The 21,043-nt window shown below is 36.0% G+C and overlaps 1 protein-coding gene across 1 annotated transcript in view; it reads left to right on the top strand.

Moving 5' to 3' along the window:
• Nucleotides 1-18,660, top strand: part of LOC121321473 (myosin-IIIb-like) — an 83,005-nt gene extending 64,345 nt beyond the window's left edge. Inside the window, exons 31-34 of the mRNA XM_041260438.1 lie at nucleotides 9,501-9,613; nucleotides 9,991-10,028; nucleotides 10,469-10,627; nucleotides 17,733-18,660. Of these exons, the coding sequence (XP_041116372.1) occupies nucleotides 9,501-9,613; nucleotides 9,991-10,028; nucleotides 10,469-10,601 (284 nt within the window). The 3' untranslated portion in view covers nucleotides 10,602-10,627; nucleotides 17,733-18,660. The remainder of the gene's footprint in view (nucleotides 1-9,500; nucleotides 9,614-9,990; nucleotides 10,029-10,468; nucleotides 10,628-17,732) is intronic.
• Nucleotides 18,661-21,043: the final 2,383 nt, after the last annotated feature.

Below are 21,043 nucleotides of genomic sequence, written 5' to 3'. Positions count from 1 at the left end.
TTATTTAATTTTTTATTATTATATAGTATGAATTATTTAAAAAATGGCCTGGTTTCAATAGTACAGCTGATATCAGTGCATTTCAGCAGAGAGACCCATACCCATAAATGTTTTGTTTACATTTACTATTAATGCAATTAATGACACTTGTAAGCATATCTAGGATGGTGAGATCAATGGAAGATCACTCTGTCCTGTGGCTTTTAAACAAGACAGGCACCAGCCCCTATCCAACATGTTTCAAAAGAACAAATGTATCTGGTTAGCGTACAGTTGCCCTATAGCTGTCTCTGGGCAGGAAGCCTGACAAACCTAGCACTTTACCTTAAATCACAGCAGGAGCATCTCAGGGTCCTGATTGCTGGCATCATAATAGCAGACTGTAAAGCACTTAATTTTCTCATGCTACTGGAATGACACCCTCATTACTGGGAAGATGACAGATGTGTTTATCTGTCTGTCAATGTATTTTTTAACTTATCTGTGTAAATTAAGTATTGATTTAAATCAACATTCTTTGATACTGCATTTACAAAACAAAGTGGTGCATTATTAGTCTGAATCTCATTGGTCGCCTTTCATGTCACTATATGAAGTACTGTGCATGATGTTCAAGGCAGTAAATTTGTCTTTGGCAAGCAAATTGGACAAGCCTGACAAAGACAGTTCTAGGGTTTGACTGTTTTGGCCTCTTGTCTGGAATAGATAGGAAGGTACAACTCTCTATGCATTGAAAGCTCAATGGTGAATAAATAGTTACATGAAAGGACAATAGGAAGGGGAGAGGGAAGGAATCTGCTTTCAAATGGATAGCAAGATTTAAACTTAAGGGTGTGGAAGTGTGGAGTTGGGTTTATTACAGTGTTCTTAATCCACTTAATGTCTGCTTCAGAAGTTAACAGGATATACATCTGAACTACTTATCATTAATGATAATAATTCAAACAGAACTTTGCTAATCTCCCCTAAACATAATTATCTAGAAAATGAACCTAAAGGGACTGTGATAGACCTTGCTTCACAAAGAGATAAGTCATTGGGGATCACGCAGTACAGATAAAAGGAGATGGGATTGTGTAGAGGAGTTTACAGAAATGGAATCGTGTTCCGGAATTTAACCCTTTCAATCTTTTTTTTGATAGTAAATTTGAACCAAGGTATAACTGAAATCAAAGAATAGGGTTTTTTAGACCGCGTTAAAGGATATTTATTATAGCCTGTTGAGGTTTTTAGAGACCAAAAAAAATGCATTGCAGAGCAGTTTCCATGGCTGCCACATTATTATATAATTTGTTTTAATATTGTATTCTGATTGGATGCCCCTGTACTGAGCGATCCTCCGATTGGCTGAGTGTGGATAGCGATAATTGTTGTCACCACCTGTACCGTACAGGCTATAGGGCATTTATGAAACGAAAAACCTTTGCAGTGGAATTCCAAATATGTGTGTGCATGTTTTTTTTGTTTTTGTTTTTTTTTAAACATTGCCATAACCAAACATCTTGGATATAATATGTTCTTTAAAAATCTACATTTTTCATCAATTGAGGAACTTTATGTAAGATCTAGTGATCTTTACAAATAGTAAATCAGAATAAATGAAGACAGCTATAAGGCTGATTTACACAGTGTTGAGATGTGAAATTAGAAGGGTGTCAGCCCCTCCCCTCCCCCAGCTGTAACATCACACACACACAGAGACTACAGGAACCACTAGAGAATGTGTAATTAACCCTTTCAGGACCACAGGCTTTGAAATCAGACATTCCTGTTAAAATTCTTCAGCGTTTCTAAAGATATTGGTTAAATGTGTTTTTGTGAAAAATATAATACTGGGTACGACAGCCAATGTTTATGTAAATTAAATGACTTTAATTGGCTAGGTGTCAGACTTCCTTCCTTTTGAGAGATTAATTGTGAGATTAATTTGCCATTTATTTGGGCTTTTCACCCACTCACAGTACATTATATGAACTATGCAGCAACCTGTTGCATTTCCTTCAGTATGTCTAGCCGCCGTGCCACTTTCAAGCTTTTTAATTGCATCTGTTCCAAAATAATTCCAAGTATTCCAAAAGACTTCAAAATAACAAACCTAGGTAAAACCCTATGTCGAACTGACTGTTTTTTTAGAAGCAGGTTTAAATAGCTAAAGTACGTAAAATTCTTATTGATATTCAAAAGATGACCAAAGAATACAACATCTAAAATACTGAGTTTCTTCAAAGACATGGAATAGCCAGGCTTACATTCAGTTACTGTGCTTATAGCTGGTGTGTCTTCAGTGTGCATCATTAACAGACAACTCTATAACATTAAAATTAATGAGAATGGAAATCTGTGTACGTAAACACAGCTTTGAATATGATTGTGTGATGAGAGATGCTAGCCATAATGTCTCCCGTAAAATGTTTATATGAAATCATATCACAACATCTTTGCCAATCTAAGTGCAGAATTAGGGTTGATGTATTACTGTCTCTCTGCCCCTCTTTGAGGAGCTGAACATGAAGTCTATAAATACCCCTGAAATGAATGGATCAGCTCACCAGGTATCTGAAGGAAATTTTTCACTCACTGCACAATCTTATTGTAAATGTGCTTCTCTGGTGGTGTCGTACAAAAAATAATTCATTCTTCATCATTTATACTGTCTCCTGCATCCAGACCTAAGTCGGTTTTTAGATTTGGTGCACCTTTGGCAGCCAAAAATCACACACACACCACAAGGTTCAACACGTAAAAAAGAGACAAATAACTGAAATAGTTTAGTTTGGAGGCCTTCCTGTTTTTTATAAGGACACAAAAAATAAATTATATATATATATATATATATATATAATATATATATATATATATATATATTGCTGATAAACCTGTAATTACCAACATATACATTCTGTGTTCTGCACATATAATCTACCACTGTCACCACAGAATAGTGAATCTACCCCATAAACAGTATAGAACTGAAGAGAGGCATTATACTACAAACACCTGGTACCTGGTCAGCACAGTCTGGAAGATTGGAATCCTTTCTAGAAAGATACACTAAGTAAGTGGGAACAAAGTTAGTATAATTGCATGCCTTTAACTTGAAGCCGCTGATTTTGAATCCTTATCATCATGTGGATAATCAGACAATCAGAGCATTATTTCAATGTAAAACACCTCCAAATAATAAATACATCCAATTTCATTCTCAGGCATACAAATTTTTTACAAAGAAACATGACAGGGGGCCAGAGGGAATGTTTGGAATGTTTTATACGTTCTCCAACATGAAGGATTGTTGAAAAGTCACTGCGAACTCGAGTCAGAGAGATGATTGATTTCAAAGTCACTGCGAACTCGAGTCAGAGAGATGATTGATTTCAAAGTCACTGCGAACTCGAGTCAGAGAGATGATTGATTTCAAAGTCACTGCGAACTCGAGTCAGAGAGATGATTGATTTCAAAGTCACTGCGAACTCGAGTCAGAGAGTTGATTGATTTCAAAGTCACTGCGAACTCGAGTCAGAGAGATGATTGATTTCAAAGTCACTGCGAACTCGAGTCAGAGAGATGATTGATTTCAAAGTCACTGCGAACTCGAGTCAGAGAGATGATTGATTTCAAAGTCACTGCGAACTCGAGTCAGAGAGATGATTGATTTCAAAGTCACTGCAAACTCGAGTCAGAGAGATGATTGATTTCAAAGTCACTGCGAACTCGAGTCAGAGAGATGATTGATTTCAAAGTCACTGCGAACTCGAGTCAGAGAGATGATTGATTTCAGTGTAAAATATTGCTTGTTAAGTAACAACATCCTGTGTCTGCTTTAGTGCAAAACAGATGCAGGGACTGCCCTGTTGAGCATTATCTTGAGAACCTTTTGCTTTTCCTAGTGTGCTGTATAATTTAAAACATATGGGTTTACCGTTTAACAATAATGTCCAAAATGAAGACATGAGTAATGAATCAGAGAGCCAGAGAAGGATGTTTGTTCTGGTGGATATTGTTTGTTTGTTTGCTTGTTTTCAACTTTTTATGCATGTAAATAGTTCTGTTTGCAATAATAAACAACCACTGTGTGTGTGTGTGTGTGTGTGTGTGTGTGTGTGTGTGTGTGTGTGTGGAGTGGGAGAGAGAGAGAGAGGAAGAGAGTTCTGGGCTGCATATGCCTCATTTAGACATCAAAGACTTACACTGATGATGTTTCCTTATAATCCATTCCTTTTGGTGCAATGCCCTACTCCATCTGAATAAACAAAACCCAAGCGGTTAACTGTGGTCTGGGAGAAATCAGGTGATCTGAGTACATAGTTTGTTAAAGAAAATCAATATAGCTTCCACGTCTGCTTTCAGCAGCTCTTTTATGTTGTTTTTGAGGAGAGTTCTGATTTAGAAATGGTATTTAGAGATGTACTCTAAATGATTGCTTTTCTTTGAAAATGAAAGAAAACCTTAAAGAAAATCTTAAAAGAATTAATTCTTCTTTTTTAAAAAATCTTGAAATGCAAACATTTACATTATGTGTTTGTGAGGGCTGACAAAATACAGCAGGTTTATTTTTCTACCAAAGAAGATCAATTTTGCATTAATAAAACAGTACTGCAGAAGTCTGGATTTCTGATTAAAGTGCTACACTGCTGGTTTTTTTTTTTTTTTTTTTTTTGTATCCAGCTTGCTACCCTGAATAATCTAGGCTAAGATGACTTTGAAGGAGTGTCATAAAAAAAATAAAAAGTTGCAATAAACAGTGACTAAAAGTTTGGTGGATTTAGCCCTTTCACATTAATGCAAAGTTGATTTGCACTGAGGAAAATCATTTTGAAACAGGAGCCATGATATGAGGACCCCTACACAGGTCAAACTAGAAGCTTCTTGATAACTAGCTGGGAAAGTCCAGCGTTTATATATGCCTGTGCTCAACTTGATTTTAGAGAGAGTGCTTCAGTCAGAGCTGTCAGTTGCTTGCTTTTCACAACGTACACACATCAAGAAAATATATGCACAGTGTAAAACAGTAAAACAGTGGATTAGAATTTTTACTGTGTACACTAGTGCTTTACCTGTTAAGCCTTGAATAGAGTTGAGTTTGCCTGTGTGAATATTTTTGATCACCTAGAGATAAATGTATGTCTACATGTAGCCAATAGAGCCCTCCGACATCTACATTAAACTGGTATAGTGTCAAATTTGGTTACAGTAAATAAGAAGTGCCTCCATGTTAAAGCAATTTATTTAAGAAGTCAACAAGAAAATGTTATTTTGATTGGTAAGAATAATTTCACAAAACATGAATAAAACAAGTCAAGTCCAAACAAAATTAAAAAAAAAAAAAAAAAAACATACATAATTAAAAATGTTCACTGCCCTTTTTACCAGCCACAATAGTCACGTTTTCTCCTGTCCAATAAAAAAGAAACAGGTTTTGACTAAACACCAAGAATGTTCACAAGAAGAAGACACGTTTCATATGATCGTGTAAACCTATGGGTGATTGAGTGTTTTGATGTGATTTCATGGGAATATGTAGTTTGTTAATAAAACTGGAATCCAGCATCTCAGCAGCAGCTCTTTATGAATCCTTGTCAATTTCTATAGTGTTAAATACGGTGGATATAAATTTTGATGGTATTCTCTCTACTTTATGATAATATTCCCAAACAGACAGACAGGCAAAAAAAAAAACACATATACGCAGTAATCCCACTTTCTGTGATTTGTGCATATTTCATATTTTTCCAGAATTCTAAATTCTATTTATTTTTGTGATTGCCTTAAACTCTTACTATGCACAATAGTCACTTTTTTAGATGAAAGTTATACTTTTTTGAACAATGACAGTTTAAAAAAGGATTGCAGTTTTAACACTAAAGGCAGTTGGTTTGCTTTACCAAATCAGAAGGAAAAATGTATGAATAGAGATAAAGGGTGCTCTATTCTATAATCGTGAATAAATAAAACATAACTATTATTACTGTGTGAGCTATTGGGACCAGGGAACTCCCTGAGCAATCCATAGCTAGGATTTGCAAAATCTACTTGGTGTTAAATAACCCCCCCCCCCCCCCCCCCTCAAAAAAAAAAATCTTGTCAGCTTTGATGTTTTAGGATTGAGATATGATGAGGTCTGTTCAAAGTAGTCTCAAGCATTGGGAAGTAAATGCACAGTTTTAGTGGAGGTTAGAAAGAAGAGGAAAAGGATAATAAAGTGACCTTTCTAAATGCTAGAGAGCCAAGTATTGCGGTTTGAAATCATATCATTTTTGTTTTTGTGATGATTATTGTGTTATGTTGAAAATGTTTCAACCAATCGCACTGCAGCATTGTCATCCTTTAGCTGAGCATCATGCACCTGTTGTTTTAGAACAATTGCAAAACTGCCCAGCTGAGAGAAATACAACACCAGCAACAACAACAAAGGACAATAAGAACACTGTCCTCTGTAAAGAAAAATGACCTGGCTGCATCTTTGCATTTTGATATTTCTCAGATGATGTTGCAGAACCAAGGTTATTGGTGATTAATGTGTCACCGTCAAGTTTTATGTTCTGCAAATTCTCAGCAGTCCACTTTATCACTGCTGCGACTTTGGAGGCCATTCCTGCAGTCTTCTAGAAATCTCTTGGTGGAATGACCTTCCAAATATTATTAGAGGGACAGCAACTGTGGCCAGTTTTCTGTCTGTGTTAAGATGTTGCTTAAGCTTTATGTAGGGGTTAACTATCTCTACTGCTAATATGTCATTAACCTTTTCAGATCTGGCAAAATTCAACAGTACCCCTCACTTTGACCTGGGAACTAAGATGGTTGCCATTTTAGGGCACATAACTTTTTGGCTTCCAGATGATGAAGGCCTAACACTTTGAGATATTGGTTTCATGCTCGTTACACAACTGTGATTCTCTAGGTCAAGTTCGATTGTACAAGAAAAGTGCAAATGTACCTCTGCCACAGTGTCAAAGTCTCCTGTCTCATATCTTTCTTTGGTCTAGAGACTGTACACTTTGAGTTGTTATATTCATATTTGGTAAAAATCGGTTAAGTTCCATTACCAGTCAAAACAAACTGTTTAATTTTCATTTGTGTCATTTTTGTTCACAAAATCACAAATTTCAATTTTATTTTTAAGTTTGTATATCCAGTTGCAATATTGTTATTAAAACATAATGGGGGTGATTTTCAAAAGGTCAGAAACAATAATTCCAGGTTTAATCAACAAATCGGTGTGTAGCATTGATTTTGACATTTTCCAGCGGTCGTAATGTCTTTTTCATTATTAAATAATTGTGCTAATGTGATTTCCGAAATGTTGTTGTTAACTGTCTTAACGAGCAGTGCTTCTTGTGTTTTACTTGTGTCACAATTTATCAGGAGTTAATTTGCACATGGAAAATGAGGGTTTTAATTAATGAAAAAGTGTATAACTCACCTTGAAACAGTATTTAAGTTCCTTGGTGTATGGGTTTGCTGGAAGTAGCAGCAGTTGCAGCAGCAGTAGCAGCAAATGTGATGCCGACGATACAGAGAGAATGTGTACAGGACCAGCGTTCATTTCTTAGATTTACCAGATGACAATCTAAAAACTCAGTTGTGTCTGGATAGGCTATTGTCGACCTCTGTCAGACTGTGGGAGGACCTTGAATTGCCTATGAAAAGGGCCCGTGCCCTTGCATATGAAGGTGTTGGCAGTATTGTCCTTTGATGCCTCTGGGTCGTTTCAAAGGGTCATGGGTGACTTGATGAAGAGGATTAACAATGATATCAGTATCCCACTTAATCAGAAGCAGCTACAAAATATTAAAAGGGAGTTGTATGACAGCTGGATTTCCCAGAGTAATGGGAGCCAACAATCTCACACGTTGCATTTAAATCGCCGCAGCAGCATGTATACATGTGAACAGGAAGGGGTTCCATTTACTAAATGTGCAAGTGATTTGTGATGCATCCTCTAACATCTGGAGCATATGTGCAAATTTCCCTGGCTCCTGTCATAACTTCCATTTTGACACAATTTGCTGTGTTTAATCATTTCAGAGACCCAGTACACCAGAAGGCATATTAGTAGGTCAGTATTGCAAGACTACCATGATAATTCAGTATTTGTGGTTATGAAAACATTTTCGCCTTTTCTAGGTATCAATGAGATTTATTCACTTTTTTAACCATTTGTAACCTTACGGAACAATTGTTGTATTGCTAAAATGATATACTGTTTCCTTAGGTGATTACGTATTTGCAATGCGTCCTTGCCTTTTAACACCTGTGTCTAATCCATACAAGAATGAAGAACAGGCGTGCAAAGGCACACAGATCCACTAGGAATGTGATCAAGCAGACCTTTGGTTTACTAAAAATCAGGTTGTTCAATGTGACCCCCAAACCGTCGACCTTCATGGCATGTTGTATCCAGGAGGAAGAAGCATCTCGTCTTGAACCATTGGAGCCTCCTCAGAGTATTCCACATATTCCATATTTGTATTCACATAAAATGTTCTTATAATACTGTAAGTGTTCAGTGGCCACTTCTAATCATGTTGAGTTTATTCATCACAAAAAGAAAATGCATGATTAGAGGAATTCACCGAACAATTAATTATAAACAAATGTTCTATGGTAATTTTAAAAGCTTAATACATATATAATGAAGTGTTACATACATGGTATACGTGTATAATAAGAAACTTCAAATACAAATGGCACTTAAAACGTATTGATTTATAGCCTATAACAGTACATACTAAAATACATAGAAAATTAGATGTCAAAAAAATTAATTCCAATGAAGCCTACATAGATGGCTTACCTCATCCAAAAAAAAAGGTATTTTTTTCTTTGCAACCAAAAAAAGATTGCAAAATGCGCATTAAAAAAGTTGTATATAGTAGCTGTGGCAAAATATCCCCCCGAATGAGGGTAGTTTTTTTGTTTTTTTTTTTAAATCCGCGCTGTCCGATTTTTACCCACACACCAGATAATCGTAAATCAGCATTTTATATGTGAAGTGTTCTAAATAAATATACATTCTGGGATACAAAATGCACAATTTTAAATGAAGTTTACAAGTTACACACACACAATAGATATTCCCATTGTTTTTTATTTCCAGTTGGCTGCTGCATTAACGGGTTGATCTGATTAACACATTTCTTTTGAAGCTGTCGTTACTATACCACAAGTTTGATACAGTAACACTGGCTTTTGAAAATCCCCCCAATATAGCTTATAAAATATAAATACCTTTTTACAATACAAAGAAAAATGCCTGACACTACAAATGCTGTATGTATAAACCATTTGTATACCTTCTTTGTATTAGACCCAGTAAGACCCAAATGTATTATTATTATTATTATTATTATTATTATATTATATAATTTTCAAAAAAAATGCCCTTTTATTTTATTGCAGATGACCTCATCTAATATGAAAGACATCAGCAATACTAGCATTAGGGCTCCATTACTGTCGTGTGCTGTTTGGCTGGTTTCACAGTGTGACCCTTTGTGCAGGTCCAGAGAAGAAGCCAGTAGAACAGAAGCAGCAGAGAACACCTCGACGACGCTGCCAGCAACCCAAACTGCTCAATAGCCCCGAGGACAGCATGTACTATAACCAGCTAAATGTGAGTTCAAAGTAGAGATAAAGCTCTTTGTCTGACTTTGTTTCCAGATGATAATACAATTAAATATACCTGTGCCGGCCCCTCCAGCCCCACCCCCATGCTTTTCTGCCTCTTGTCTTGAACATGTGCTTACGCTCTTTATCTGTTGCTTTCATGTCAGGATATCTGCCTTCACGGTGAATAATTGATGTGGTTTATCAAAGCTGAGCAAGATGCATGTTTCATCAGGCTCACTTGAACCCTTTGATCAAAAAAAATTATGCTGTGACTTCTGATATTATCAGCATCTGCTTGCATGCAACACAAAATCACTTTGAATTAAAAATTAATGACTTGCTGCTCATCTTTTGACTGTGTGCTCTTGGCCCTTTCCACAGAGGACTCAGGGGAGCAAGAGGAAGCCAAGAAAACTTGGGTAAATAGCTGCTTTCCTAGTTTTAGCAACTATAAACAGAACAGGCCCTTTTGGTGTTACAGATTGCTGTGAACTTCTGAAAATATGAAAACTTGTTTCATTTTCATCTGAGTAAATACGTGATCACAGAAATAAAATATGTTTTAAATGCTGCTTTGAATGACTGTGACTACTGTTATTGCATTATATGCATATGACATTACAGTGTTAAAGTCTCGAGCCCTGTTTGTAAAATCAAGCATGTCTGAACCTCTCAGATTTGCAATTGTGTGGGACTTTATCTGGAAACACAATCATCTGGATGAACTAAGTGAACTAAGTTTTGGAACTGAAATGTTGTATTGTAGTTGTGCAATAGTGATTACACGGTGGAAACCAGTAGACTTGTTTTGTAGCCTAATGTGCCAGTCCCAGTAGTAACTTTTCGTTTTTCATTACAGCCAAATCAAAGTACTGGATGGAGAGGATGAGTACTACAAATTATTGTCAGCTGTGGAGTCTGTCACTGAGGAAGGCAGTTCATCCAACCCTCCTCCCACTCCTTCAAGTGGGCCAGTGTACGCTCAAAGCTGAGCCTTACTGTAAAACATTAAGTTTCTGTGAGTACTCACCCTGGTATCAGCAAAAATGCACCAGTCCCATCATACAGCACTTAACTGTTTTATAAACCTTCTGTAGACACATTTTGCTATGCCGTCCTACCACGAGTGGTTTGTCATACCTAAATATATATATATTATTATGTGACCAAGTAGTTACATAATGTAACTAATTTAACTAACCACTGATTTGCTACTTGTATCTATTTGTTATCATAGTGGGGCTATTATTGATCATGTAGCCCTATATTAACTGGTGAAAATGAAAACCCAAATACTGATTTCTCACACTTGCAGGTGATAGCCAAGCTATTTATACTCATGCAGAGAGCTGAAACCCAACTGCTTGGAGATCTCACACCTTGCAGTGCCTTCAATAAATGATTAGGAGGAGACTGCTAGACTGTTTTTGCACAAGGAGTTGTCAGATACTGACACATAGACAATTCAAAAGATAAGCCAAAGATGTCAATCTAAAAAATAAATAAATGTAATACATTTGCATTTATTAAATGCATAATAAACAAAGGCTTAAAATCTATTTCCTTTCTCTTTATAAACGCGTTGACATTTTTTTTATAATCTATTAGATTGAAACGGCCTGCTGCTGCTGCGGATTGGTTTTAGGTTTGTAAGTTAGTTTAGGCATAGCGCCTTTGCACTGAAAATTGATATTAACAATAGAGGTTAAGCTGTTTTCTTTTAGGCTTTCCTCAAGCACCTGTCACAACCAGACGGAAATCACAAAAGATTGTAATGAATGGAACGTAGCTGGAGGGAGCACAGTAATAGAATCCTTGTGCCCCAGGAGTTGTCAGATACTGACACATGGCAGCACAGGTGTTCTCAGCTTCCATCAGATAGAAAGCATGGTGGTATTAACACAGGTGCCTAGCATGAAACAGGGTATGCATTATGCTTTGTGACAGAAATTGTACTGCTGCTGTCATTGGAATCATTTGCTGTCCTAAAACTATTTGTATTATTTTTTTTAAACTGCAAAGACATTTTGAAGATCAGTATGCTTTAAAGGCAAAAATGTACTGCCACCTGTACTGATTTTCTGAAAAATCTTAAGTAAAGCATGTAACAAGAAAGGAGTGCACATAGTCACCAGGCTCTTAAGCTTTTTGGTAAAATGGCAGTGCACCCCCAGCATTCTTCCTTTAGCATGGCATAGCAACTGACCATAACCATGGATTGACCATATAAACGTACAACCTCCAAAAGGTCAACAAGGGTCACACAGAAAGTTAAATCCCATAGGGGGTGCCACTAACACATGTTCAGGGTGCTGACTCCAGGACAGTGTGTTGCTCTAATGCAGGAACAGGAGACCCAGACATTTCTTTAATTTAAAAAAATGAAGAAACTGGCTAGAAAGTCTTGCAGTGGAATGGGCTGGTTGACTGCACATGCTTTAGTGTCCTGAGCATGTTTCAGTGGTGCCCCCTGTGGCCATATGTGGCATCATGCTGTATCATAATATAACTAGTATATATACACCTGCATAAATGCACCGTGGTAGATTCTGTCACCTGACTGAAGGAAATGAACCCTTGCTACATTAAAATAATTCTACATTCAGGTGAAAAAAAAACTTTTTTAAAGCTATTATAATAACATGAGTGAGAAAGAATTAAATATAGAAAAATGCCTGTAGTGGTGTTGTTTCAACATATGCCATTTTCTAAATTGGATTTTACGGTGGATTCTTTTCTATTGGTCTGTGTTAAGATATTTATGAAGTTTTTTTTTTTTTGGGGGGGGGGGGGGGGGGGGGGGGGGGGGGTTGTTGAATGTTTCTTAGGTCCAGGTTTGCTTGAGCTGTTGAAAGTCATGTTTCCTGTATTGCCATTGGTCACCCAAATCTCACTTCTCATGAGACAGCCACTAATTACACAAAGCTCTTCATTCTTCTATGTGAATATGTAACAGTATAAATCAATATGTAACAGTGTAAATCAAGATGTAAGAATGGCAGCTTCAATGTACTGGTTTACTACACTATAGGAGACTTACATAAACAAATTGACTAAGTTGACAGTTACACATCAATTAACGGTTAAGACAAAAATGAAATGTGAACACGTCAACAAACCTGCTGAAAGTTATCTATACATACATGGCATAACTTGAATATTCACCATTGCAAATAATAAATCATATTACTTTATTCTATAAAGGCAAGTTTAGCCAATTCACTCTAAAGTGGGTCATTATAGTACCCTAGTGTGCATTTTGCAGTACACTGAATGTATTTATTGTGAACAAATTCCCTTAATGTTTTTGTTGTTATGCCACCCAACCAAAATCTAATAATGCTATAGATTTACAGAGTGCAGAGTGATTGCAGTTGTAGTATAAAATAAATAACTCAACACAACAGACCAGTACACTTAGCTAATGTATGTATATCTATTCCCATTTTTATTTATTCATTTAAGTATTGAATCATGTAGCCTAGTTTCAGTTGAAATAATTTAACACATGCAACATAAAGATGAACTTCTATATTCTGTTCTAAAATCAGTATGCCATGTAGAGACCAAAATGACATATACAGCCACAAAGCAGAAACAGACATTGAGTTTATAGAGGGGGTTCATCATACCAGTAAAAAAAGCTGTTATTAGTAAAAGAGCTTAAACTTTCCTGTTGTTGTGCCATGAAAAGATAACAGAGGAAATCAATTGCAAACCATGTAGGGTTTTCCTTCAATACCTTTTGCGAAGTAAACAGACAACCTTGCAATTGTCTGTTTAGAGGGAACACCTGTGAGAGTGCTCCACTGGACTGGATTCTGCCTGTGAGGCTTGGCGACTTGGAACAAAGAGAAAGAGTAAATATCTCAGATGTTTCAATGAACTACAAACAAAGGGGGTGGTTTAAACCAAACTTGTTTGTCTTAACTGGAGCGGGGAATACTGCGAACCACCTGTTTTTTTATACTTCTTAATAAATCTGGTCCCTCAAGTTTTCCACATAAAAAATCTGTTTGCATCTGGCATAGGAGAAATCATTTAATGTGGTTCACATTAATCACCCAGATATTCTCTTTCTTTTTGTTTGTATTTTTTCAGTTGAACCATTTGCGCCAAAAAATACAATTTAATTAAAATAGGTCATGGTATGTGTGGTAATGTCTCATACATAAAGGTATGCTGTGGTGTCTGAGTTTCAGATGCCATCAATGCTCTGTGGTTCTTAATGGTGTAAGCTGTGTTTGATAGTTTGATACAATGCTATTGGACTTCAAAGAGCTTATAAATCTAGATTGTATTATCTTGGGTACTGTTTTACTGCTATCAAATGCAAGATTGCAGGCCCGCTGTTACAAAATCATTGGCGGTGTTAGCCGAATGTAGACACTGGCTCTTCCAAAATTGTTTGAAATTATAGCCTAGCATGTTAAATTAATTTAATGGTGTAAGCAGGAGTTGTACAAAACAAAGGAACCATTGCCTTTTATAGGCTACAGAATACATGTCAAAGGAGGTATGATATAATGAATTAATCAACCCTGAAAAAGAGCAGCCCATTTATACAAGAATGTGTGCAGCATTTCTAATCTTTTGTTCAGCCTCTGTATATTGAAGCATGGTATTTCAATATGTAGTGTTTAACTTGACTGACTACATTTTTTATTACAAAATTGCTATTTCTCAAAACATAATTTGGTAGAACCAGGTGCTGTGCTTACTCATTAATTTGTCTTATATTTTATGGTCAGCCTTTACTGTTCACTTGGCTGATAGCAAGTAACGGATGTTTTAATAACTTCACAAGAGTTACGTTATGTGCTGTTTTTACTATACTAATGATTGATGCTAATGAAACTGATGAGCATAAACCCCAAACAGATGTCAGGCATAGGACGTGGTTTGCAAAAAAAAAACATATTCACCAAAGCCCACGTTAATTTAAAAAAAAAAGGTCGTTGAGATAAACTAAAAAGATAAAAGAGCGTGTTGAATGTGAACATCAAAGGCTCAATAATGACAGGAGATGCCATTAGGGTTAGGATGTCTTTTGTTTCAGATTCCTCACACCTGCAATTTGTTGCAGGCGAAAGCTTTCTTCACTTAGTTCAATTGCTGCAATTTGCTTTAACACAAAGTCATAGTAAAAAAGCTTGAGAACTTTAAATAAAAGAGGACCCTTTATTACAAAGTTTCTTTTTCTCAGGCCATCTTGTTAATAGATTGCATGTTCGCTTCTGCTTTATTTATTATGGTTCATTAAAACTGAGGTACCTGTAGTGTATTTTTTGTTGTAGCAGTGATGGCTGTTGCAGGATCTGCCGAACAGAACTGTGTCGGGTAATGGGGATAGGAAGAGCATATGGAAGAAGTTTGATTGGTTTTGGCAGCCATAGAAGTTTGACAAAAATCAGAGCGTGAAATTCCGATTAGCCCTTCACAGGCGGTGAATGGAAGGGGTGCTAAAAGACTTGGCATGGCTAAAGGTGTAACCTGTTTTGTTTGGCCCTAGAATTTTTTTACACAGATGGTGGGACCAGCTGCCATTTAATAAACGCTGGGTTAGTAACAGTGTGAGAAGTGGTGGGGTCTAGTTTTAGGTCAGGCAACAAAACATGGAAATCTGTCTTTTAACATTTGCCAGGAGGCAAATGAAAATATCACCCACCGGTTTAAAAAAAGAGTACAGTGGTAAAAAAAAAAAAAAGCATGCAAATGAGAAATGGTATTGTATTATTCACAGAAATTATGATACATTACAGGTATAGCCACCCTAAATTAAAAGAAGAGCAATGTGTTTTTTTTTTTTATTATTATTGTAATCAAGGTTGCTTTCCAGTTAATCTAGCAGTTTCAAATACAAAATGAGTTCTCATAGACATGGGTTCATAGTTGTCAACTCTGTTTACTATTGTCTTATTCTAGTGACAGATTTGATGAGACTCGTCCTTGCTTCCCAATAAGAAATAGTGGGCATTAATGTTGATTTTTATGATCTAAACAGTGGTAGAGCTTAATACTGTCAATGTTAAATTTAGAAACCTGCTCTTTCACTGACCTAATTCTGCTGCATTTGTATTGTCTTGAGTGATGTTAAAAGGGACCAGTATGGTAACCAGAAAAAAACCCTGATATTATTCTAAATTACACAGGTCCTTGCCATGTAGTTCTCTATCAACAACACAATCAATATAAAGTCCAAAGTCAAAGTTAATAAACAAAGCCATTTAAAACATTCCATAGTGAACTGAGTGGTGGGCCTCAGTGTCAGAATCCCATGTCCTGTTTGGTGGTACACAATTGTTCTCCTTTTCTGCATCTATTTGATATCCTGCTGGGCAACAACCCTTTGATTTGACAAGGGCTTTGTTCAACCCGAAGACCTATTACATGGCGAAGGGGATCTTTTGTCTCTGATGAGTAACAACAGCAAACAGAAAGACATTTAAAGTAAAGAAAGGAGATTTGTATTGTCTTTATTAAAGCTTTACTTCAAAAACAAAATGTTGAAAAACGTCATCAGCAAATATAATAATATTGTGACATGAAAACTGCCAGTTTTTTAGGCTTTGCGAAGCCAAGTTAAAACCTTCTTTCGAGGTGCCTCAGTACGTGGCTGATGTTCAGTTCTGTATAATACTGCCCCAAGGGTCTCTGGAATCTCAGATTCCTCTAAATAAAAGTACTTATGAATGGTTCTTGATAACACTGGGACTGTGTTTAGACTGGGCTTGTATAATAATAACCTATGCAGTCCCTTTTAACAATTTAAATAAGTTAGGAGTTTAAATCTTACACTGCTGTTTTTTTTATGACTAAAATAATGTACTTTATGAAAAAGTGAATAATACAAAAAGTGTTGTGATATTTTGTATTGTTTCATTTCACAGAACTCCAAAACCTGAAGTTGTTTAGTTTCCTTCTCATCTTACATCAATGGGCAGCCTGTGACCCACACAATTATTAGGGCAACTCACAAACAAGCCTTTAAAGGCTAAACTACCACACACAGTGTGGTAGTGGGCTGAGGTGTAATGGTCTATCCCTCCTCGCTTGGCCCCAGGGCAGCAGGCACAGTGGCTTGGGCTAGCTCTTAAATATGCAGGCTTGATAGACCTCAAAGGTAAAACCGTAGTATCGAGTTGCAGAGAAAATCTTGAAAATTAGAGAGACCAAAGTTAGATCTCTTCCATGTTGGGGGCTGTGAACAATGGCAGCTTTCTCCTGGAGTGCAACTTCAAAGGTCCACTGAATGCCTGCTCTGAGTAATACTTTGTTGTAGATCACTGAGCAAATTCACAGATGTTGTTCTCATACTAGACACCATTATAGCAGTTCAAGTACCCAGTAGCCTCAAGCACCTTTTATGAGCAGAAACTAGTGCAAGACAGATGTGAGACCTGGGTAGCGCATCTGAAGAACTGCTCGTTTAGTGTAGGGACTAGAATTTAAAGTAAGATGCTGCTTTTCAGATAACCCTTTTTTATTGCTAGCCCAGGATTCTCGTGTTTTTAAACATTTAATGACCACATTTTAAAATAAGCACCTGTTTCATGATGAATTAATCTTTAAGGGTTTAATAAGTAAGTGCTGAATGTGTCATGGGTAGATGTTTACTCCAGTAGGGTATCGCAGGGAACGATTATCTAAACAGCAGAAGGTGAAAAGTTTTCAGATTTACTGCTGAATACAATACATGAAAAATATGCCAGAAAGGTGTCTATATTATGGGCAGTTTTTCAAATGTATGTTTGCCGATTTATAATATTTGTTAGTGACACATATTGTTCTTCTTACCTGTGTATTCAGTTATGTGTTCTGTAGCCTGCCCATTTAGTAACAGTAAATATTTGCAATGCTAAATAAGTGGCATAGGTTTTGATTGCTTAACATTAGTCACAAATTTGTATTGATTTACATCAGCAACCAAAAACTATTTAAACATTGTATGTAACTATCAGAGAGCACTGATTTGATCCACTACTGTGTCACAGGCCAAACTGTATGTGGCGTGCCATTTGAGAACATACATGGTGTGCACTGTTCTTATGTTTGGACACTGTTCAGTATTTTATCAGTGGGTGAAGGTTTGTGTGACATGTTGACTGTATTTCCTTTACCAGGTTGCCTTTCAATGCCCAGCCAAGAACGGCAGATACAGTGAACGCTGTCTCTTCAACCATGTTCTGATCAACAGAAGACGAATACTGAATGTTTCATTTAAATGTGGTATTTTTTTTTGTACAAGAAAAAAAAAAAAAACATTAAACTGAAAATATATATTTCTGCACCATTTAAAATAATAATGTTGCTTTTATTTAGAGTAGTATTTCAAAACAACAATACATCATGTGGGAAAAATCTGGAAGTAATTTATGATACCAATCAAGTGCAGTTATTCAGTTCTGAAGATATTGTAACAAATCACTTTCAAATACTTGAATGACATTGACCTGTGACATACATCAAGGCCATACAGATGCTTTTATTTGTCGTGTTTTAAATGATCACAACAAAAAATAGTTAGACCTAATGCCTTTACTCGTGTTTGTCTGTGTTTCAAAAGAGACTTCTCTATAGGTTTACCTTGTGTGCCACAAAGGACTGGTGACCACAGCAAGTCACAGCCTATCAGAAAGGTAAAGACGGATGTTGAGGATATTGCTGTGGCAAACATTGTAAAGTATTGATTGCAGCAACAAATGTATGTATTATTGTACTTGGAACACAAGACATTGGGTTTATTGCATATTCATTCTCTGTGTTTTTCTTTAGTATTTAAGACATAGTTTTAAATTGTTTATGTGTGTGTTTACTGCAAAACTGCAAAAAATAACATCTTTATCATCTGAAAATATTAAGACTTTTTAATATAAACTCTGTTTCAAATATTGATTTTAAAACTGATTATACAGTTTGTAAACTGTACTGAATGTGAGGCCTGTTCCTCATGTGGATAAGTTGTAGGTAATGTCCTAAGATTTTATTTGTAATTAGAATGTCTGTAAAAGCTGACCAACTGTTTTTTGGGTTTTTTTTTCCTTGGTTGATCACCAAGTGAGTAAAAAATAAATATTATTTACTCATAACATTTTTGTTGTCATGTTTATATCAGCAACGTAAGTCTAGTTTTGTAAGCCTAGTTTTTGGTTAGTTTTGTAAAGCTTGCTAACAATGACATTTTCTTAACCAATTAATGGATCTAACCCAATTAATTGGTTTGAACCATTCGTTCATTTTTTTAACCTTGTGGTTCTGCACCAAGTAGTCTGATATGATCCAGTAACGCCTGGACCACATTACAAAACTATATTGTGGATTCAATACGGTTTTTTGCAATGCTGTATGACCTACATTTTCCATTCTATAGCGATATTCAAAAACATTTCAGACATTTGAGAAAATATCCACATGATACAGCAAAGATTAAACACAGAAAAAAAAAAAACTTTTAACACCCAATAAGATTTTCAAAACACAGATAAACCACACCACCAGAATGACTGAATGTTGCAACAAAACACATAGATAACAAGGGAGCTATATTATTTATTTATTTTTATCAATAAATACACCCAAAGGATGCACGACTTTGCATTAAACCAATCTAAGATTTTCTTTCAGATAAAACGCTTACATTTTAAAATAAAACGTTAGTATTAAGTAGATAGTATATTTCATAAGACCAAGTTACGTGAACTTGTAAGTCATTGAAGATTGTAGTTAAGTGTAATATTGTGTACCTATACATTTAGTGGAATATTAATGCAAGTATACTGGCACACAGATGCATTGTATAGTTATTTGTATATAATGGAAGCTATGCGCCTAACATAAATGTTAATCTTTGCTGCAGAGGTGAAAACGTAAAATAACCATCTGAAGTTCGGTGCATTTTATTTGTAGTGCTGAGGGTTAGAGTAGCTGAGTGGCCCAGCAGGAATCTCACTTCTCCCCATGACTCTGTGGAGCAGTGGGAGAGGACTTCGCACTCTAATCCCTTCAAAGGAACCGATGTAATTCAGAATCTACAACTCTCCTGAGTCTTTGAGGGACAGCGATTGTTTCAACTGGAAAGCCAGATAAAGATCTCCGTGTTGGTATTTAAAAGACTTTATTCGTAACGTGAATACAATTGTTACTTAAACCATTGTCAGAATCAGGTTACCTGGGTAATCAGTTACAGTTTTAAAGGTTATTGGTGTAAAAATGCCCTGTCGCTATCTCTCTGTTAATATACAGGGTAAGAAATATACACTAGTAACGAAGTTCGGGTATTACACCTAATAGGAAGGATATGCTTATGTTTGGAGAATGTATTAATACAAAACACTTTAAAACTCTACATAAATAAAAACATATGGCCATTTGTTTAATTGCTCCAATGTATTTTGTTTTGCTGGTCTGAGGGGTTTAGTTGTCCAGCTGGAGGAGGTCTGGGAGCTGTTTGAGGCGGAGAAGCAGGCGGGGGATTTCGAAATTGTTTGCACTTTCTTGAAGAGAAAAACTCCTCCTCTACAGTCTCGCACATTGGCAAAACTTTGGGAAACTTAACAGAGCCATCAAATGCTATCGGGCATCTTCACGAGAGTCGCATGTATGATACCAGCTATTTGTTTATCAGACAAAATCATTCAATGTAATTGTGAAAAGTGAACTCCTTTTGAGGGTTCACGGAAGTCAGTTATTTAAAATCTCAAAGGAGGTTTAAGCAGGTCACATAATATGTTGTATTTTTATTTAAACCAGGAAAATAAATAACTGGATGATGGAGGATATGAAACAAATAATCTAAGCGTTCTCTATGTGTAGATTGAAAATCGCCCCATTTTTAACCGACCCAGAAAGAGATATTTAACAAAAACTTAATAATAAATAATAATAATAATAATAATAATAATAATAATAATAATAATAATAATAATAATAAATGTTGTATGATTCTAATTTTAAGACCTGATTTACAGTTGAATGGGGGGGGGGGTGGGGGGGGTGGGAGGGGGGGGGCAGCCATCAGATCATAGGCGTCATTAAAGATTTAGCTCCCCATTCAGACTGTAACAGTTAAGCACTAAGAAAAAAACCAAATGCATTTTGCATACTCACTAATGCATAAATTCGTCTTAAAAACGAATGACCCCAAACGTTTAAGTATGATGCATTTTATAATACTTTATTTAACTGTTTATACGAAGTTATTTGAAGTCAGATGATCTCAAAACTAGATTAACTTTGTTTCTCTTCTGCTGAGTATTTCTTTATTTATTTATTTATTTTTATCTCACCATGAACCCTTATGGCTAAAGTTATCAAACACATTAACGTACTAGCAGATTTCTCCAGAGATAACAATGCCACATTGTCACTTAAGGCTCTGGTACAAATCCGTAATTACAAAAAGGGGGATCAGATGACTTGCGCTTCCAATAATGGG

Source organism: Polyodon spathula, chromosome 10 (genome assembly GCF_017654505.1).
Source record: "Polyodon spathula isolate WHYD16114869_AA chromosome 10, ASM1765450v1, whole genome shotgun sequence".
In the NCBI taxonomy this organism is placed as follows: domain Eukaryota; kingdom Metazoa; phylum Chordata; class Actinopteri; order Acipenseriformes; family Polyodontidae; genus Polyodon; species Polyodon spathula.
The sequence above is the reverse complement of the archived record's forward strand: the minus strand, read 5'-3'. Positions and strand labels throughout refer to the sequence as shown.